At 40.4% G+C, this 15,009-nt stretch overlaps 1 protein-coding gene across 3 annotated transcripts in view; it reads right to left on the bottom strand.

Annotated features, from left to right (window-relative positions):
• wwc3 (WWC family member 3) overlaps window positions 1-15,009 on the bottom strand; it is a 147,548-nt gene that overhangs the window by 80,546 nt on the left and 51,993 nt on the right. For all 3 annotated transcript variants that reach the window (XM_060919879.1, XM_060919877.1, XM_060919878.1), the window contains exon 2: window positions 169-278. In XM_060919879.1, the coding sequence (XP_060775862.1) occupies window positions 169-278 (110 nt within the window). The remainder of the gene's footprint in view (window positions 1-168; window positions 279-15,009) is intronic.

Genomic DNA, 15,009 nt, shown 5'->3' with positions numbered 1-15,009 from the left:
GTCCTCATTCAAAACAAGGGGTGGTGCAAACTTTTACGCTCAACTGCACAAGATTTTAACGAGACCCATTTATTAAACACACACCCCATAATAATGTTGCATGGCCCAAACAGTATGGATGCGTGTGTGTGTTATGAAGGAAAGGAGGAGTACAGGAGTTAAACTCACTGTTTATGTGGTCGATGTAGTAAACCCCAATCTGCTGGTCATACACAACCTCCCAGCCCAGAGGAAGCTCATCACCCACACAGTCGGCAAACGTCAGGGGTTTAGTAATCCTGCAGACAAGACAGACACAAAAGGAATATATGAGCATGTTTAAAAGAAAAAAAGAAAGTGTTCCAGAGCATAAGCACATTTTTAATAAGCCTCTTCACACTGCCAAATTAAAGCTGAGACATTCGCTCAATTAGCTGGTCACAGTGAATCATTTCTAACTCTGGGAAACGGCCCGAACCCAGCCTGCACAAACTTTTCCACAGCACAAAACATATTTTTAACCCTGTGTCACACATTAACATGTCGACAAAAAAAAAAAAAAAAACAGCCACCATGAATAATAAAGAAGAGTTTCAGCTGAAAAGGCTCGGCATTAGCGGAACAAAGCTGCACAGGCATCTGAAAAATCTGGAAAATTCCTCACAATCTCTAATGAATGTATGTTCAGTCTGTCAGCGGCTGCTGATCTCTTCACCCACAGGTCAGAAATGGGTGTAATACACGCTCGGCAGGAAGAAGCTGCCCATAAACACATTCCAGGCAGAACAAAGCAGGTCTCCATCAGAGCTGCTGTGCTGTTACTCTACAGTAAAACCACAGCGCTGTGGCTCTCTGCTCTTCATCCACCGAGAGCCTCCTGCTTTGAGTTTCCTGTGTTTGCCCTGGTCTAGATCTCCTCAACGAGCGAATCCATGTGGTAGAACAGAGAAAAATCAAACAATCAAGCAAACAAACAAACAAAAAGTCAGATTGCACAACAAACGATACTGCCCGGAAAAGTTTCATCTGTGGCAGATCAGTGTTGAACTTTTATATGAATCAAAGCCCATGGGTTCAAGATGTACATAGGCCTTTTCTAATTTTTACATAATTGCCAGGACAGTTATTTTACACGGTCATCAGATTTTACGTTTACTTCGCAACAAACAGAATGTGAGCGAGGGGACATCAGGTGAGGCAAATAACCTATCTGAACACAAACTGCCTCGTAAACGACGACATGAACGCAAACTCCTGAACACAACCTCGTAAACAACCACATGAGCACAAATAACCTACCTCAATACAAACTACCTCATAAACACAACTCCATGAAGACAAACTACCTCGTTAGGCCTGTCACGATTACAACTTTTGTTGGACGATATATTGTCTCAGAAATGATTGCGATAAACGATTTTATTGTTGGGGCGGCACGGTGGTGTAGTGGTTAGCGCTGTCGCCTCACAGCAGGAAGGTCCTGGGTTCGGGCCCCGGGACCGGCGAGGGCCTTTCTGTGTGGAGTTTGCATGTTCTCCCCGTGTCCGCGTGGGTTTCCTCCGGGTGCTCCGGTTTCCCCCACAGTCCAAAGACATGCAGGTTAGGTTAACTGGTGACTCTAAATTGACCGTAGGTGTGAATGTGAGTGTGAATGGTTGTCTGTGTCTATGTGTCAGCCCTGTGATGACCTGGCGACTTGTCCAGGGTGTACCCCGCCTTTCGCCCGTAGTCAGCTGGGATAGGCTCCAGCTTGCCTGCGACCCTGTAGAAGGATAAAGCGGCTAGAGATAATGAGATGAGATGAGATGAGATGAGATTTTATTGTTGACGTCTTTTCAAGACAATTTTATGCCACTAGTAAAATAATAATGATCATGCAAATACACCCTTTCAAAGAACGGTAAACTTTAATTAAGTCAACTTATTCAGTTCAACAGTGGAACGTAAAAAAATATATAAATATAAATAAATAATCTAAAGAAATAAAACAAATCAAACAAAACCACTCACAACAAAAACAATAAATAAAATACAATCTATGGCTCTTGAAAATTGCACTTAAGTAAATATTAACTTGGCACAGGGTAATAAAAAGACAGACATTCTTTTCTTCACAGGCAATATTATGCCAATCCAGTTTCTCAAAGATTAGTACCCAGAGAAACAAAAAGTGCAAAGTAACAACGTATTGCCAGCTGTCATTTGGATAAAAGTAACAATTAGAACGCGATAACATGTAGGCAAGGGCGTAGGTTTGGTATTAAAGTGCATATCATGGGTAAATTCAGGCGCAAGATCAATGTACAGTAATTCTCCTATTTTATATTAAACTTTGGTCAAATATCTGTCACATTTTGCATTTTGTGCAATTTTTTTACCTTGCGCAATACCAGAAAAATTCAGTTGAAATCAAGCCATTTGAGGCGAATTGGTCCGCCTCTGAAAAAACTTGGCATTTGGATTTCCCGGCAAACACTGATTTTCGTGACGTCATCTGCGGCACGCCTCCCTCTGAATCCTACGTCAGCGCTGGTTTGTTTATGAGAAAACGACCTGGTGGTTTTCTGCAAATTTCTTCAACGTTATCGCGTAATTATTAAAATGGTTAACAGATGTATCGTAGGAGGGTGTAGCAACACCAATCTTGATGGGATTAGTCCTCATCGTTTCCCAAAAGACCGGACAATGAGAGAGAAATGGGAGCGCTTGGTCTACACAGGCTGTGCACTGAAACCGTACAAGCTCTCGCAGCCTGCTGGCACTTCCGCAGGTGACGTCACGAATCTGGCTCCAGACTCCCTTGGGATTTTTCCAGACGTGTTTTGTTATTTTATTTTTTTCTGCTGTAGACAGATGGCCTTGTGCAAAATTACCCTTCTGGATGAGTGTGTAAAGGGACATACTTTCATATTTAAAAAAACATGAAATTGGTCCAGAATATACACTTTAATATTGGTGGGGACATAAACCCAATGCCAACTCCCAGTGGTGCCAACTTCAGGTCAACATTAGAGGGTCACAATATTTTGCTCTGTTGTGTTCCACCAAAAGAGTATCCATCATCTCTCCAAAGTCCAGACTTTTAAAATTTGAAGTTCAGAACTGTAGTAATTCTTGAATAGTAATATACAATTTATTTGATTAATTGCAAATCTTGCATGTGATGATTAACTCATTCTACCAATTTGCAAATGTGTTTTACAAGTGAATAACGCATTGACTGTCGGGAGGGTGCATGTTCCTTTCCCTCATAAATGGAAGTAAAACACATCCGGAGCCTTAAACACTGCGTTCCATGAGGCTGGCAGGGGGAGTCGGCTCTCTTCTGTAGGATCTGTAACTAGTTTTAGAACGCTAGTTTAGGCTGATATGTGATTGATCTAACGGTAAAACATGACGAGGGCTCTAGAACTTTGACACACTGAAAGGTTACAATTTTACCTGGCAACAGAATGTATCTGAATTCTGATTGGTTGTTGTTATATTACTGCCTTTTTGTTGTCTTCTTGAGCCCAGAGCGGAGAGGGGAGGGAGAGGAGGGAGTGACAGGGTTCTATAGAGAAAAGGTTTTAGCCTCCGAACCCCCTTGAAAACCAATCAGTTCAGCGTATGTATGTACTCGGTATGTGACGTTTTCAAAAGAGAGGCGGGAGTAACCAAAAATTTCTTCTCAAGAAGGCAGAGGCTGTTATACTTATTACGTGAAAATGTTTTATTTGATTAAAAGGTGTCTGGGCCACAAACAATGTCCACATCACCATCGGGTTGTTGTTACATGTGTCATGTTACACGAACTTGGTCAGGGCTCTGCAGGTCTTAACTGAAGCACTTCAAATTAAGGGTTAGCTGGCTGCTAAAGTTTGCAGACACTTCACAAGCAAGACTCGGTGCAATATTAGCCAACATTTGCACAATCTGATATGATTTAATAATGTCTTTGTGACCTCAATGAACTCCAGTTGTTGTTGGTATCAAGTCGGATTGTTATTTACATGCCACACAAACTTAGAAAACAGTCATATTCGTATGTTGTCGTTTTTACACACTGAATACAAACTGTTGTTAACTGATTCATTTTACAAGCTAATAGAACGTTACATTCCTCAAGGACAGTTTGCTAGCTAGCAGCCGGTCACTGCACTGCAACCGCACTTGCTAACTGACACGGTAGCCAGACATGCTTGCTGTTTTCGCGACCACGCCCCCAGAGCGAATATTCATGAGCGAATTTTGCGTGGTGTTTTGCCCAGTGGAAACCTACAGTATCCATTTGTGTACCACGCATAGAGCGTGATTTTTTTTTTCTTCAAATCAGAAATATTGGTAGGGACCAGGGCTCGAAATTAACTTTTTTTCTTTGTGTCCCCCAGTGGTCCCGAATTCTGTGTTGTATTGTCCCGAATGGAAGCAATAGTGTCCCCATTTTTTTCCTCTCTGAAATAACCAGTGGTTAATATTATCATATGAAGTTACTATTATATTTGTAACTATGCGATTTTGAACCCTTTATATCATTTTTACAATAAGTCACAAGACACAAGCGACACATGTCCTATACATCATCTACTTCAAAATTACAGTTATTGCATTTTCAGTTTATTAAACTTTGGCGATCTCACTGTATGAATAGATACCCGTTTATTTAAAGGGGCCAACTAGCTCATTCAGAAAATGTTTCAACTCCCTACATCTGCAGTACACTTTAGTTGAAAATAAGACCCCTTTTATGTTCATTTCATCTACTTATACCTTGAATATCTGTTGGCACTTATAAGGCCAACTTATAATTTTCACCATTACCGTTATCCATTTTATGAACTTTCCGTTATCCATTTTATGAACTTTCCGTTATCCATTTTATGAACTTTCCGTTATCCATTTTATGAACTTTCCGTTATCCATTTTATGAACTTTCGCTGCCGAAATGTGGGTGCAAATGTTAGCAACATCAGCATAGTGCCAGCAGGTCCGAGCCTAGTTGTGCTGCTGACTGACTAAACTTTCTTAACTAGAAAGACACCAAGAAAACTCACTTATTCTGTTGAACGCTATCTTCCGTCAATATCATCCACATCATTCCTGTTGTATTTTATAACGTGTCTAACAGTGTTCATTCAGTTCATTCAGTTGCTAGCGTTGCCTGCAGACCAGGCGATGACACTTTGGATCCTGAAGGTCCCGGAGACGTTATGTCTGGGCTTTCAGTTTCTTCCCCGCGGTCGGTCCGCTTCAACCACTTCAGCATTTTTGTTCTGGCAAGAGTCGGCGCAGCGTGTGCGGTAGCAATTCCATTCCAAGTCCATATAATGCGGACACCGGCCGAAGATTCTAGAACAGAATGCGCTGCTCTGTAGCCTACGGATGCAGGTGCATCGAAAGTGTAGCTACTATGTATTTTTCGCTGTTAACGTTTTAAAATTAAAATTGACAAATTAGGTGAATGTCTACGTATGTGTTACGGCTTTGTAAATAATATTAATGTAGAACTTTTTTTCTAGATCTATTTTTTTCCATTGTCCCGGGATTGTCCCAGATATGATAATTTTGTGTCCCGATGACATTTTTTATGGTCCCCGGGACATCGGGACACCGTTAGTTTCGAGCGCTGGTAGGGACATATCAGCCGTCGTTTGATCTTGGTAGGGACACGTCCAAACCTAATTCTATGCCTATGGTCTGTACAATGGAGCAATGTGTTGTCTTTTCTCCATTCAGTGGATACCCTGGCTGGATAACCGTTGCATGCTGGGAGGCCCCGCCTCTGACAGAGAGCCGTGTGAGACGACAGAAAACAGCGCGGTGTTTTATTCAGTCAATGGGTCAAGCTAATACTCTGGCGACTTCCCTATGTAGATGTACAGATCGTAAATGTCAAAATCGCGGTAAAAAAAAATTACCGAGTTCATTTTCATTTACCGTACAACAAGTCGGTATATAGAATATCGCGACATGCTTATACCTCGTACACACAAATAACCTACCTGAACACAAACTACCTCATAAACACAACTACATGAACACAAACTACCTCGTAAACACAAATAACCTATCTGAACACAAACTACCTCATAAACACAACTACATGAACACAAACTACCTCGTAAACACAAATAACCTATCTGAACACAAACTACCTCAAACACAGCTACATGAACACAAATAACCTACCTGAAAACAAACTCTCGTAAACACAACTACATGAACACAACCTGCCTAAACACAAATTACCTCGTAAACACAAATAACCTACCTGAAAACAAACTACCTCATAAACACTACATGAACACAAATAACCTACCTGAACACAAACTACCTCAGAAACACAACTACATGAACACAAATAACCTGCCTGAACACAAACTACCTCGTAAACACAACTACATGAACACAAATAACCTGCCTGAACACAAATTGCCTTGTAAACACAAATAACCTACCTGAAAACAAACTACCTCATAAACACTACATGAACACAAATAACCTACCTGAACACAAACTACCTCAGAAACACAACTACATGAACACAAATAACCTGCCTGAACACAAACTACCTCGTAAACACAACTACATGAACACAAATAACCTGCCTGAACACAAATTACCTCGTAAACAGAAATAACCTACCTGAAAACAAACTACCTCATAAACACTACATGAACACAAATAACCTGCCTGAACACAAACTACCTCGTAAACACAACTACATGAACACAAACTACCTCGTAAACACAAATAACCTATCTGAACACAAACTACCTCAAACACAGCTCCATGAACACAAATAACCTGCCTGAACACAAACTACCTCGTAAACACAACTACATGAACACAAATAACCTGCCTGAACACAAATTGCCTTGTAAACACAAATAACCTACCTGAAAACAAACTACCTCATAAACACTACATGAACACAAATAACCTACCTGAACACAAACTACCTCAGAAACACAACTACATGAACACAAATAACCTGCCTGAACACAAACTACCTCGTAAACACAACTACATGAACACAAACAACCTGCCTGAACACAAATTACCTTGTAAACACAAATAACCTACCTGAAAACAAACTACCTCATAAACACTACATGAACACAAATAACCTACTTGAACACAAACTACCTCATAAACACAACTACATGGACACAAATAACCTGCCTGAACACAAACTACCTCGTAAACACAACTACATGAACACAAACTACCTCGTAAACACAAATAACCTATCTGAACACAAACTACCTCAAACACAGCTACATGAACACAAATAACCTGCCTGAACACAAACTACCTCGTAAGCACAACTACATGAACACAAACAACCTGCCTGAACACAAATTACCTTGTAAACACAAATAACCTACCTGAAAACAAACTACCTCATAAACACTACATGAACACAAATAACCTACTTGAACACAAACTACCTCATAAACACAACTACATGGACACAAATAACCTGCCTGAACACAAACTACCTCGTAAACACAACTACATGAACACAAACTACCTCGTAAACACAAATAACCTATCTGAACACAAACTACCTCAAACACAGCTACATGAACACAAATAACCTACCTGAAAACAAACTACCTCGTAAACACAACTATATGAACACAACCTGCCTGAACACAAATTACCTCGTAAACACAAATAACCTACCTGAAAACAAACTACCTCATAAACACTACATGAACACAAATAACCTACCTGAACACAAACTACCTCATAAACACTACATGAACACAAATAACCTACTTGAACACAAACTACCTCATAAACACAACTACATGAACACAAATAACCTGCCTGAACACAAATTACCTCGTAAACACAAATAACCTACCTGAAAACAAACTACCTCCTAAACACAACTACATGAACACAAATAACTTACCTGAACACAAACTACCTCATAAACACAACTACATGAACATAACCTCCTGGACACAAACCATGAAAACTTACTTAACGCAAACAACCTCCTGCACACAAAACTACCCAAACAGAAACAACCGAACTGGATGCAAATAAACTACCTGAAAAAAGAAAATGGACTCAACACAAACACACTATTTAAAATAAACAACCTGAACACAGATAAACCACCTGAATGGAAATAAACAGCCTTTAAAAAAAAATAAAAAAATAAAAATAATAAAAACTCACCCACAACCCCATACCAGAACACAAACTACCGAAACACAAATAAACCACCTGAACACAAAACAACTTCGACACAACATTCACTTCAGTGACCTCAAACCAAACAGCTGCGTCATCATGTAATCATCGTTTAATGGTTCAATCAACAAATGTGTTTCACATAAATGTTTCTTGCATTTGTCAGATAAAATTTTAATTGCAGACATGTCGCAGGCATTCTTTTATCCCTCCATCCTAATGAGATCCGTGCTGGGTGTAAATCGTGTGTTATGCTGCATTTTAACTTTTAACTAATTTGCACCGTGTACAATTTTAATGACTGTACAGACGATTAGATGATTATCAGAAGATTATGAATAAGTTAATCATTCAGACTGATGATACCAGATAAAAATCATTATTCCAAAAAAAAAAAATCCCATCACGGAATATTTTATCTTTGGCAAATAAATGACAACCACTTCCACAGAGTGTAAATAACAGACCCAAGGAGGATGCTACTGAACAACTGGAGAGACTTTTCCTTATATCCAGTCAGGATATCCATTTCAAAAGAAGAACACCACCACCACGGCACAGCATTTCGAAGTGAAATATTCCCTTTTAACAGACAGCACTACAGACAATCCATATTCCATTGTGACAGAACATCGCCTCCCATTGCCTTAGTTATTTGGACCAGATTTACTGTTACACACCAAGCACGTTCTCCCACCCAGTTGCGCTCACTCTCACTCTCTCACACACCATTAAAACAGGTTAAAATATTTCTTATCCAGCTACTTATTTATCATATAATTCACTCTTGGGAGCACATGTACGCTCTGTTTTCTGCATGTTTTCAGACATAATTATGGCAGATTATGTGTGTGGGGGGGGGACTTGCATGTTTTCGACAACATTAGTGTACAAGCCGACACATGCAGTTCAAGAGCTGTGCATGTGGCAACACGCAAAGAACGCTTTACCCTTTCATACATATCCAGCTGAGGGAGGATCGCTCAAAAAAAAAAAAAAAGGGAAGTCTACACATAAAAGGGTGGAGAAATGGAAATTTGGACAAAACTAAACTTGTAAAATTGACTAGGTTCACACATAATTTTGTGTCTCTCTAAACTGAGTTTGTTGTGTTGAACTTTACAGGCAGTGTTGCCAGATGTTTTATTTTCCTGCAGAATTGGGCTCCTTTTGCTGCCAGAGCAACATTTTTTTATATAAAGTATTTACAGAAAATTTTCATTTCTGACAAAACGTGTATTAATCCGAAACCATTTTAAGTCCTCGGTGAAAGAACTATTTAGGGAAAGTACGTCTCTTACTACTACTACTTCTTATCTAGTCTGCTTCCATCATGCAGATCTGGCCACTGTGGTCAGGAACTAAGGCCGCTTTTCCACTACAAACGCGGCTGAGTTGGGCTGAGCCGTGCCAGGCTGAGTCGAGCTGTTGGAGTTGCATTTCGACTACAACCGCGCTGAACCGTGCTGGCTGGAAGTGGGTGGACACATTGGGTGGAGTTACCGAAAGTGGGTGGACGTCACGTGATGTCGTTAGGCGGCGCAAACAGTGACATCAGTGAGCTTTTAAGCGGTAGTCTCACGACCCGGATAGTAAACAATAAACATGGAGGACATGGAGTCGTTAGTGTTGCTGGTCTTGGTGCTGTGGCTTGTTGTCACCGACAACGCCAACAGATACTGGCAAGAGCGTATAGATGAGGCGAGGCGCGTAAGGCTTCAGAAATTCTCGTAATTCGTAATTCTTCTTCTTCCGGGTTTACGGTGTTTACAGATCCCAGCGTGCTCGCGGGGCGTGTGTGGGCATGTGAGGACACTCCTCCTCACCAATCAGTGCACAGGGGAGTGTCTGCTCATGCCCCTAGCCCCACTCGGCTCGGTTTGGCTCGCTTCAGCCCCACTCCAAAACCGTGCGAGTTTTGGGTGCTGAGCAGGGCTGAAGCGAGCCGAGTCGTGCTGCTCTGAGGTAGTCGAAACGCGAGCCATGTCGGGCTGAAGTGAGCTGAAAAAGGGTAGTGGAAAAGGGCCATATGGCTATGTCGAAGGTGAGGGTAAGCATGCGGTTCATCTGAGATATATGAAGCCAGACAACCACATCTTTTCAAACTGCTGCTCATGCTACACTATATAGCCAAAAGCTTGTGGACACTTGACCATCACACGCCACAAATTTGAAAGCACACAATCATCCAGAATGTCTTTCTATGCTGTAGCAGTGTTACAATGCCAACAATTTCTCTTCACTGGAGCTAAGTGGCCCAAATGTTCCAGCATGACAATGCCCCTGTGCATAAAGCAAGCTCCATGAAGACAAGAATTTGAGTGGCCTGCGCAGATCCCTAACCTCAATCCCAACTGCTCCCTGGGCGCTGTTAGCATGGCTGCCCACTGCTCTGGGTATGTGTGTGCGCTCATTGCTCACGTGTGTGTGCATGCGTGTGTGTTCACTGCTTCAGATGGGTTAAATGCAGAGAGGAATTTCACAAGTGTGTGATGAATAAAGTTGTGCTTGCTTGCTTGCTAAACATCTTGGAAGCAATTGGAATGTACATATGGGTGTGAAGGTTCACAAACTTTTGGCCATACAGTGTACATCACAGGGCAGGGTAACACATTTGGAGGAAGGCGCTATCCACCCTCTTCCTCATACATTTAACAGTTATTCCATAACACCGAGTCATACATGAGTTGATAGCTGAGTTGGCTATAAGCCATGTATGACGAGATTGAGTGGAATACTTGTTTTATTTCTATCCACATTCACTCGCTTTTGACAAACTGAGCATTTTTATTTTTTGCAAATTCAATAAATAAAAACTTTATCCAAAACGTCCAACAAAATAATTTCCGCTTAGAATGTAAACAAACTGGCAAATGACAGTAGCAATTCGAGAAAAATGCTATAATTTTTTTTTTGGGGAAAAAAATTTTCTTGCCATGAAATATTTTCATTCCATATTTTGTTGCTTTATTTTTGCATTTTTTGGGGTTTCGTTTTCGAGTCGAGTTTTTATTTCATCCCCGGTTGGTTCAGCAACATGCTCCACCATGATGTTCTTCTTCTTTAGGGTTTTTTGGCAGTTGGCAAACCAACTTAAAGGTGCATTACCGCCACCGACTGGGCTGGAGTGTGGAACAAGAGATTCCATTCTTTTAGCCATTTCTGTTTATTTTAAAGTGCTGATGACACGTTTTTGACATCTTTGGCGATGTTTTATAACATAAAAAGTAATTCCCGATGATCCATATATTAATTCACGAAGGTGCCTATTTTACAAGTCATGATAAAAAACGCGGCTATTTGGGCAAATTTGACAGGGCTGCAGCACCCAGGAGACGAATGAGGAGGAGGGGCTATATGACGTCAGCGAAAGAACCTTCCTCCTAACTTACCAGTTTGTTGTTTGATGCAACAGGTGTTCAGTGTCATTATTAGTATATTTTATATATATATATATATATATATATATATATATATATATATATATATATATATATATTAGTTATTATGCCTTCGCGTTGTGTTGCCGGCTTTTGCTCCAAAACCCACAAGGATGGGGTAAGTTTATTCAAATTTCCCAGAGATCCCGAGCTGCATGCGAAGTGGGTGAAGCAAGTCAGGCGCACTCGTGACAAGTGGGAGCCCTCACCAACATCCGTCCTGTGCTCTGAACACTTCGATTTGGATTGTTTTGACACCCTTCCCAGCTTAAAAGAATCTCTTGGGTGTTCAGTTCAGCACAAACGTGTGTTACTACCATCAGCAGTGCCTACACAGTGTTGCCAGATTGGGAGGTTTCCCACCCAGTTGAGCGGTTTCAAGTGCATTTTGGTGGGTTTTGAACATATTTTGGGCTGGAAAACGTCAGCAGTATGTGTTGCCAGATACTGCTGAAGTTTTCCAGCCCAAAATATATTCAAAACCCACCAAAATGCACTTGAAACTGCTCAACTGGGCGGGATTCCTCGCAATCTGGCAACACTGCCAGTATTCCGGAGGGGGTCTACTAGTAGCTATGCTGGATCCAAAGACAGTCCTCCTGTCAGAACATGTGTTGTGAAACGACATAAGATAAAGGTACGTAGAGCTATAGATTCTACGTGATAATCATAAATGTAATCATAAAGTCGGCGTGATATCAGTCATGTATTTGCTTGTGAAAGCTTGCGGCTTTCATGTAACTGCCGCCTAGCAACGAGAGGCAAAGGGTAAAGAGGGTAGGCTATCATAGATTCTATTCGGAAGAGATCAACACAATTCTAGACTCCCAGAAGAGGAAGAGCTAGCACTAGAGAGTTCACCGGCGTTTTGATTGATTGATTGATTGATTTTGATTGATTACTTTATTCTGAACAATAAAGAAGAAAGATATAAAAATAAAAATTTAAATAAAAAAATACAATCATCAAAACATCATCATAAACAAACAGAATAGCGTAGCCACAAGGCAATAACAATGTTCAGAAAGGATTAGGAAGAAGTAATAACTTATCCAATCCTAACCCTCTATACCACCGCTAATCAAATGTCACTTTCCATCATAATAAACTATATATACAAAAGAAAACAAAAGCAATAAACAAAAAAGAAAACATACCAACATACCAAAACATACCGACATGGTATAATATCGACCAAATCAAATCATATATACAGATACTTATGTTATGCATATAGACGCACATACAATACATATATACAGTACAGTTTTCATGCGCCATTTCCATTGAGTAGAACCAGAGTAGAACAGCCAGTGAACCGCAGCGTGTTCTTCCGCTGACGTCACAGCATGGCCGCAAGCCACGGACCCAGTTTTCTTGCGCTGTGCAATTAAAAGTTGGATATTTGCGTAACAACAGCTTCTTTTCACGTAATTATAACAGAAATCTAACATGTTTGCCATGTTGTATAGTTTATTTAAGAAATTGCATAGAGTCATGTTCGTGTCATCAGCCCTTTAAATACTTGATAAAGTCTGACTTGATGCATGCCGCCATTTTGTTTTTCGTTACTCACGCTACATGAGCTGATAGCCTAGTAGTAGAGTAGCCAATCAGAGCACGCGATTGCTCATGTCCAGTGAATGCAGACAGAATAAAAGCTTATATATGCCACTACTTGCCTAGGGTCACTGTGACTGACAGGGGAGGGAGTATGCCATTTCCTGGCTATAGCATCATCGGGATTCAAACTCACAATCTTTCCAGTCACAGCACACACACACGAGACCTGATTCACTTTTATATGACGCAGCCACTTTACTCTGTACCCAGCGGTCTTTTTATTAAAGCTCATTTGCAATCAAACAGTACATTAGTCATATTATTTCCCTTCACAGAGCCATCACTTAGCAAGAAGACATAAATCTAAATCAAACTTCTATTTAATCATACCTATTAGCGTCACTTATTTTAATAGGAGTTTACTTGTTACTCTGAAAGGTTGTCATTATCGGACTCCATTTCCTGCATCCTAATCATTCTCAACACAAAAAGATACTGGCATCCAGGACACACGCACAATCATTTTTCACAATCATACCTAATGATGTTTATGTTTTATAGATAGACATCTTGAAACATCATGGAATTGTGCAACCGTACAATATTGTTCAAACTCTGGCAAAGCAAAGTATGACACAACCACATAATTCAGTGACGCCTCACAAGAAAAGGCGTGTTATTAATTTCAAAAGCGATATTAATCCCTATGCATGTCTTCAGCGATGAGTAACGTCACCAAGATGGTGCAATCCGAGGGAGAAAAGGCAAAAAGGAAGAGGTGTTTGTAATTACACTAATCCTGAAGGAATTATTAACCATATCAATATTTAACTAAACATCTGTTAAAACAGAATGAACTGGTTTAAAATAAATAAATAAATAAATAAATAAATAAATAAATAAAAACACCCTAGAAAAATAACCTGCATAGCACCAACACTCAGAATCGAACACTTTGCGTTCAAAGTGAGACAAATAGAGTGGAGTACAGTTTAATATTTTGTACAGTGATCATAAATAAAGCTGTCAGGTAAAGCTGTAAATCTTTTACAGCTAAAGCCACGCTGCCTGAAGACCGTAAAGTGCTGGAGGTTCCAATGATTCACCAGTGTAGATGTAAACAGGTTCAAATTACAAACAGACGTTCTTTGTTTACACCGTTTACTTCAAATCCCATGCACTGGGGTGCAGAGCAAATCCACAAAACCCTCGGACATATGAACTGCACTGCGACTTTTTTTTAATCTGCATCGTAGTACTCCAGCAGATAAACCTTCATTACGCAACAGCGATTTGAGATTTGAAACTGATTTAATTTGCAAATCTGTGGGAAAGTTTATCAGTTGAGCTCTCAGTAGCTGATTTTTCATGTTTAAACACATTTCTTAAACAGCTTTCTGATAAAAGGGTCACACGCCGAAGATGCTGACCCAACGCCGAGTCAACATGTTAAATAAGAGAAAGAAAGAAAGTGATATGTCAATTCATTAGCCGGCTCTGCAAAAAAAAAAAAAAGTCTGGGCTACATTTCTGAGTAGTGCAGCTCGTGACCTCTGACCTCTGACCATCATGGCTGAGAAAGGTCCATGGAACATGGCAAATTGTTGATGCAATTTAAAACAGATGCAAGACCATTCCATTAATTCGAAAAGCAACAGAGATTATCGGTCAGACATAACATCCAGGGCCTTTATACCGAACCTCGTCTAGTCACTCCAATCTAATGCGATCACATTTCAAAGCACTTTTCACTCCCAGATTGAAAGCTTTGCTGACATTTTCATGTATTACAGACGCCACACGGCTATCCATCACTCTCAACACGGTGTTCAGA

This window comes from Neoarius graeffei, chromosome 4 (genome assembly GCF_027579695.1).
Source record: "Neoarius graeffei isolate fNeoGra1 chromosome 4, fNeoGra1.pri, whole genome shotgun sequence".
In the NCBI taxonomy this organism is placed as follows: domain Eukaryota; kingdom Metazoa; phylum Chordata; class Actinopteri; order Siluriformes; family Ariidae; genus Neoarius; species Neoarius graeffei.
Note: the sequence above shows the minus strand (reverse complement) of the source record. Positions and strands in the feature narration are given on the sequence as shown.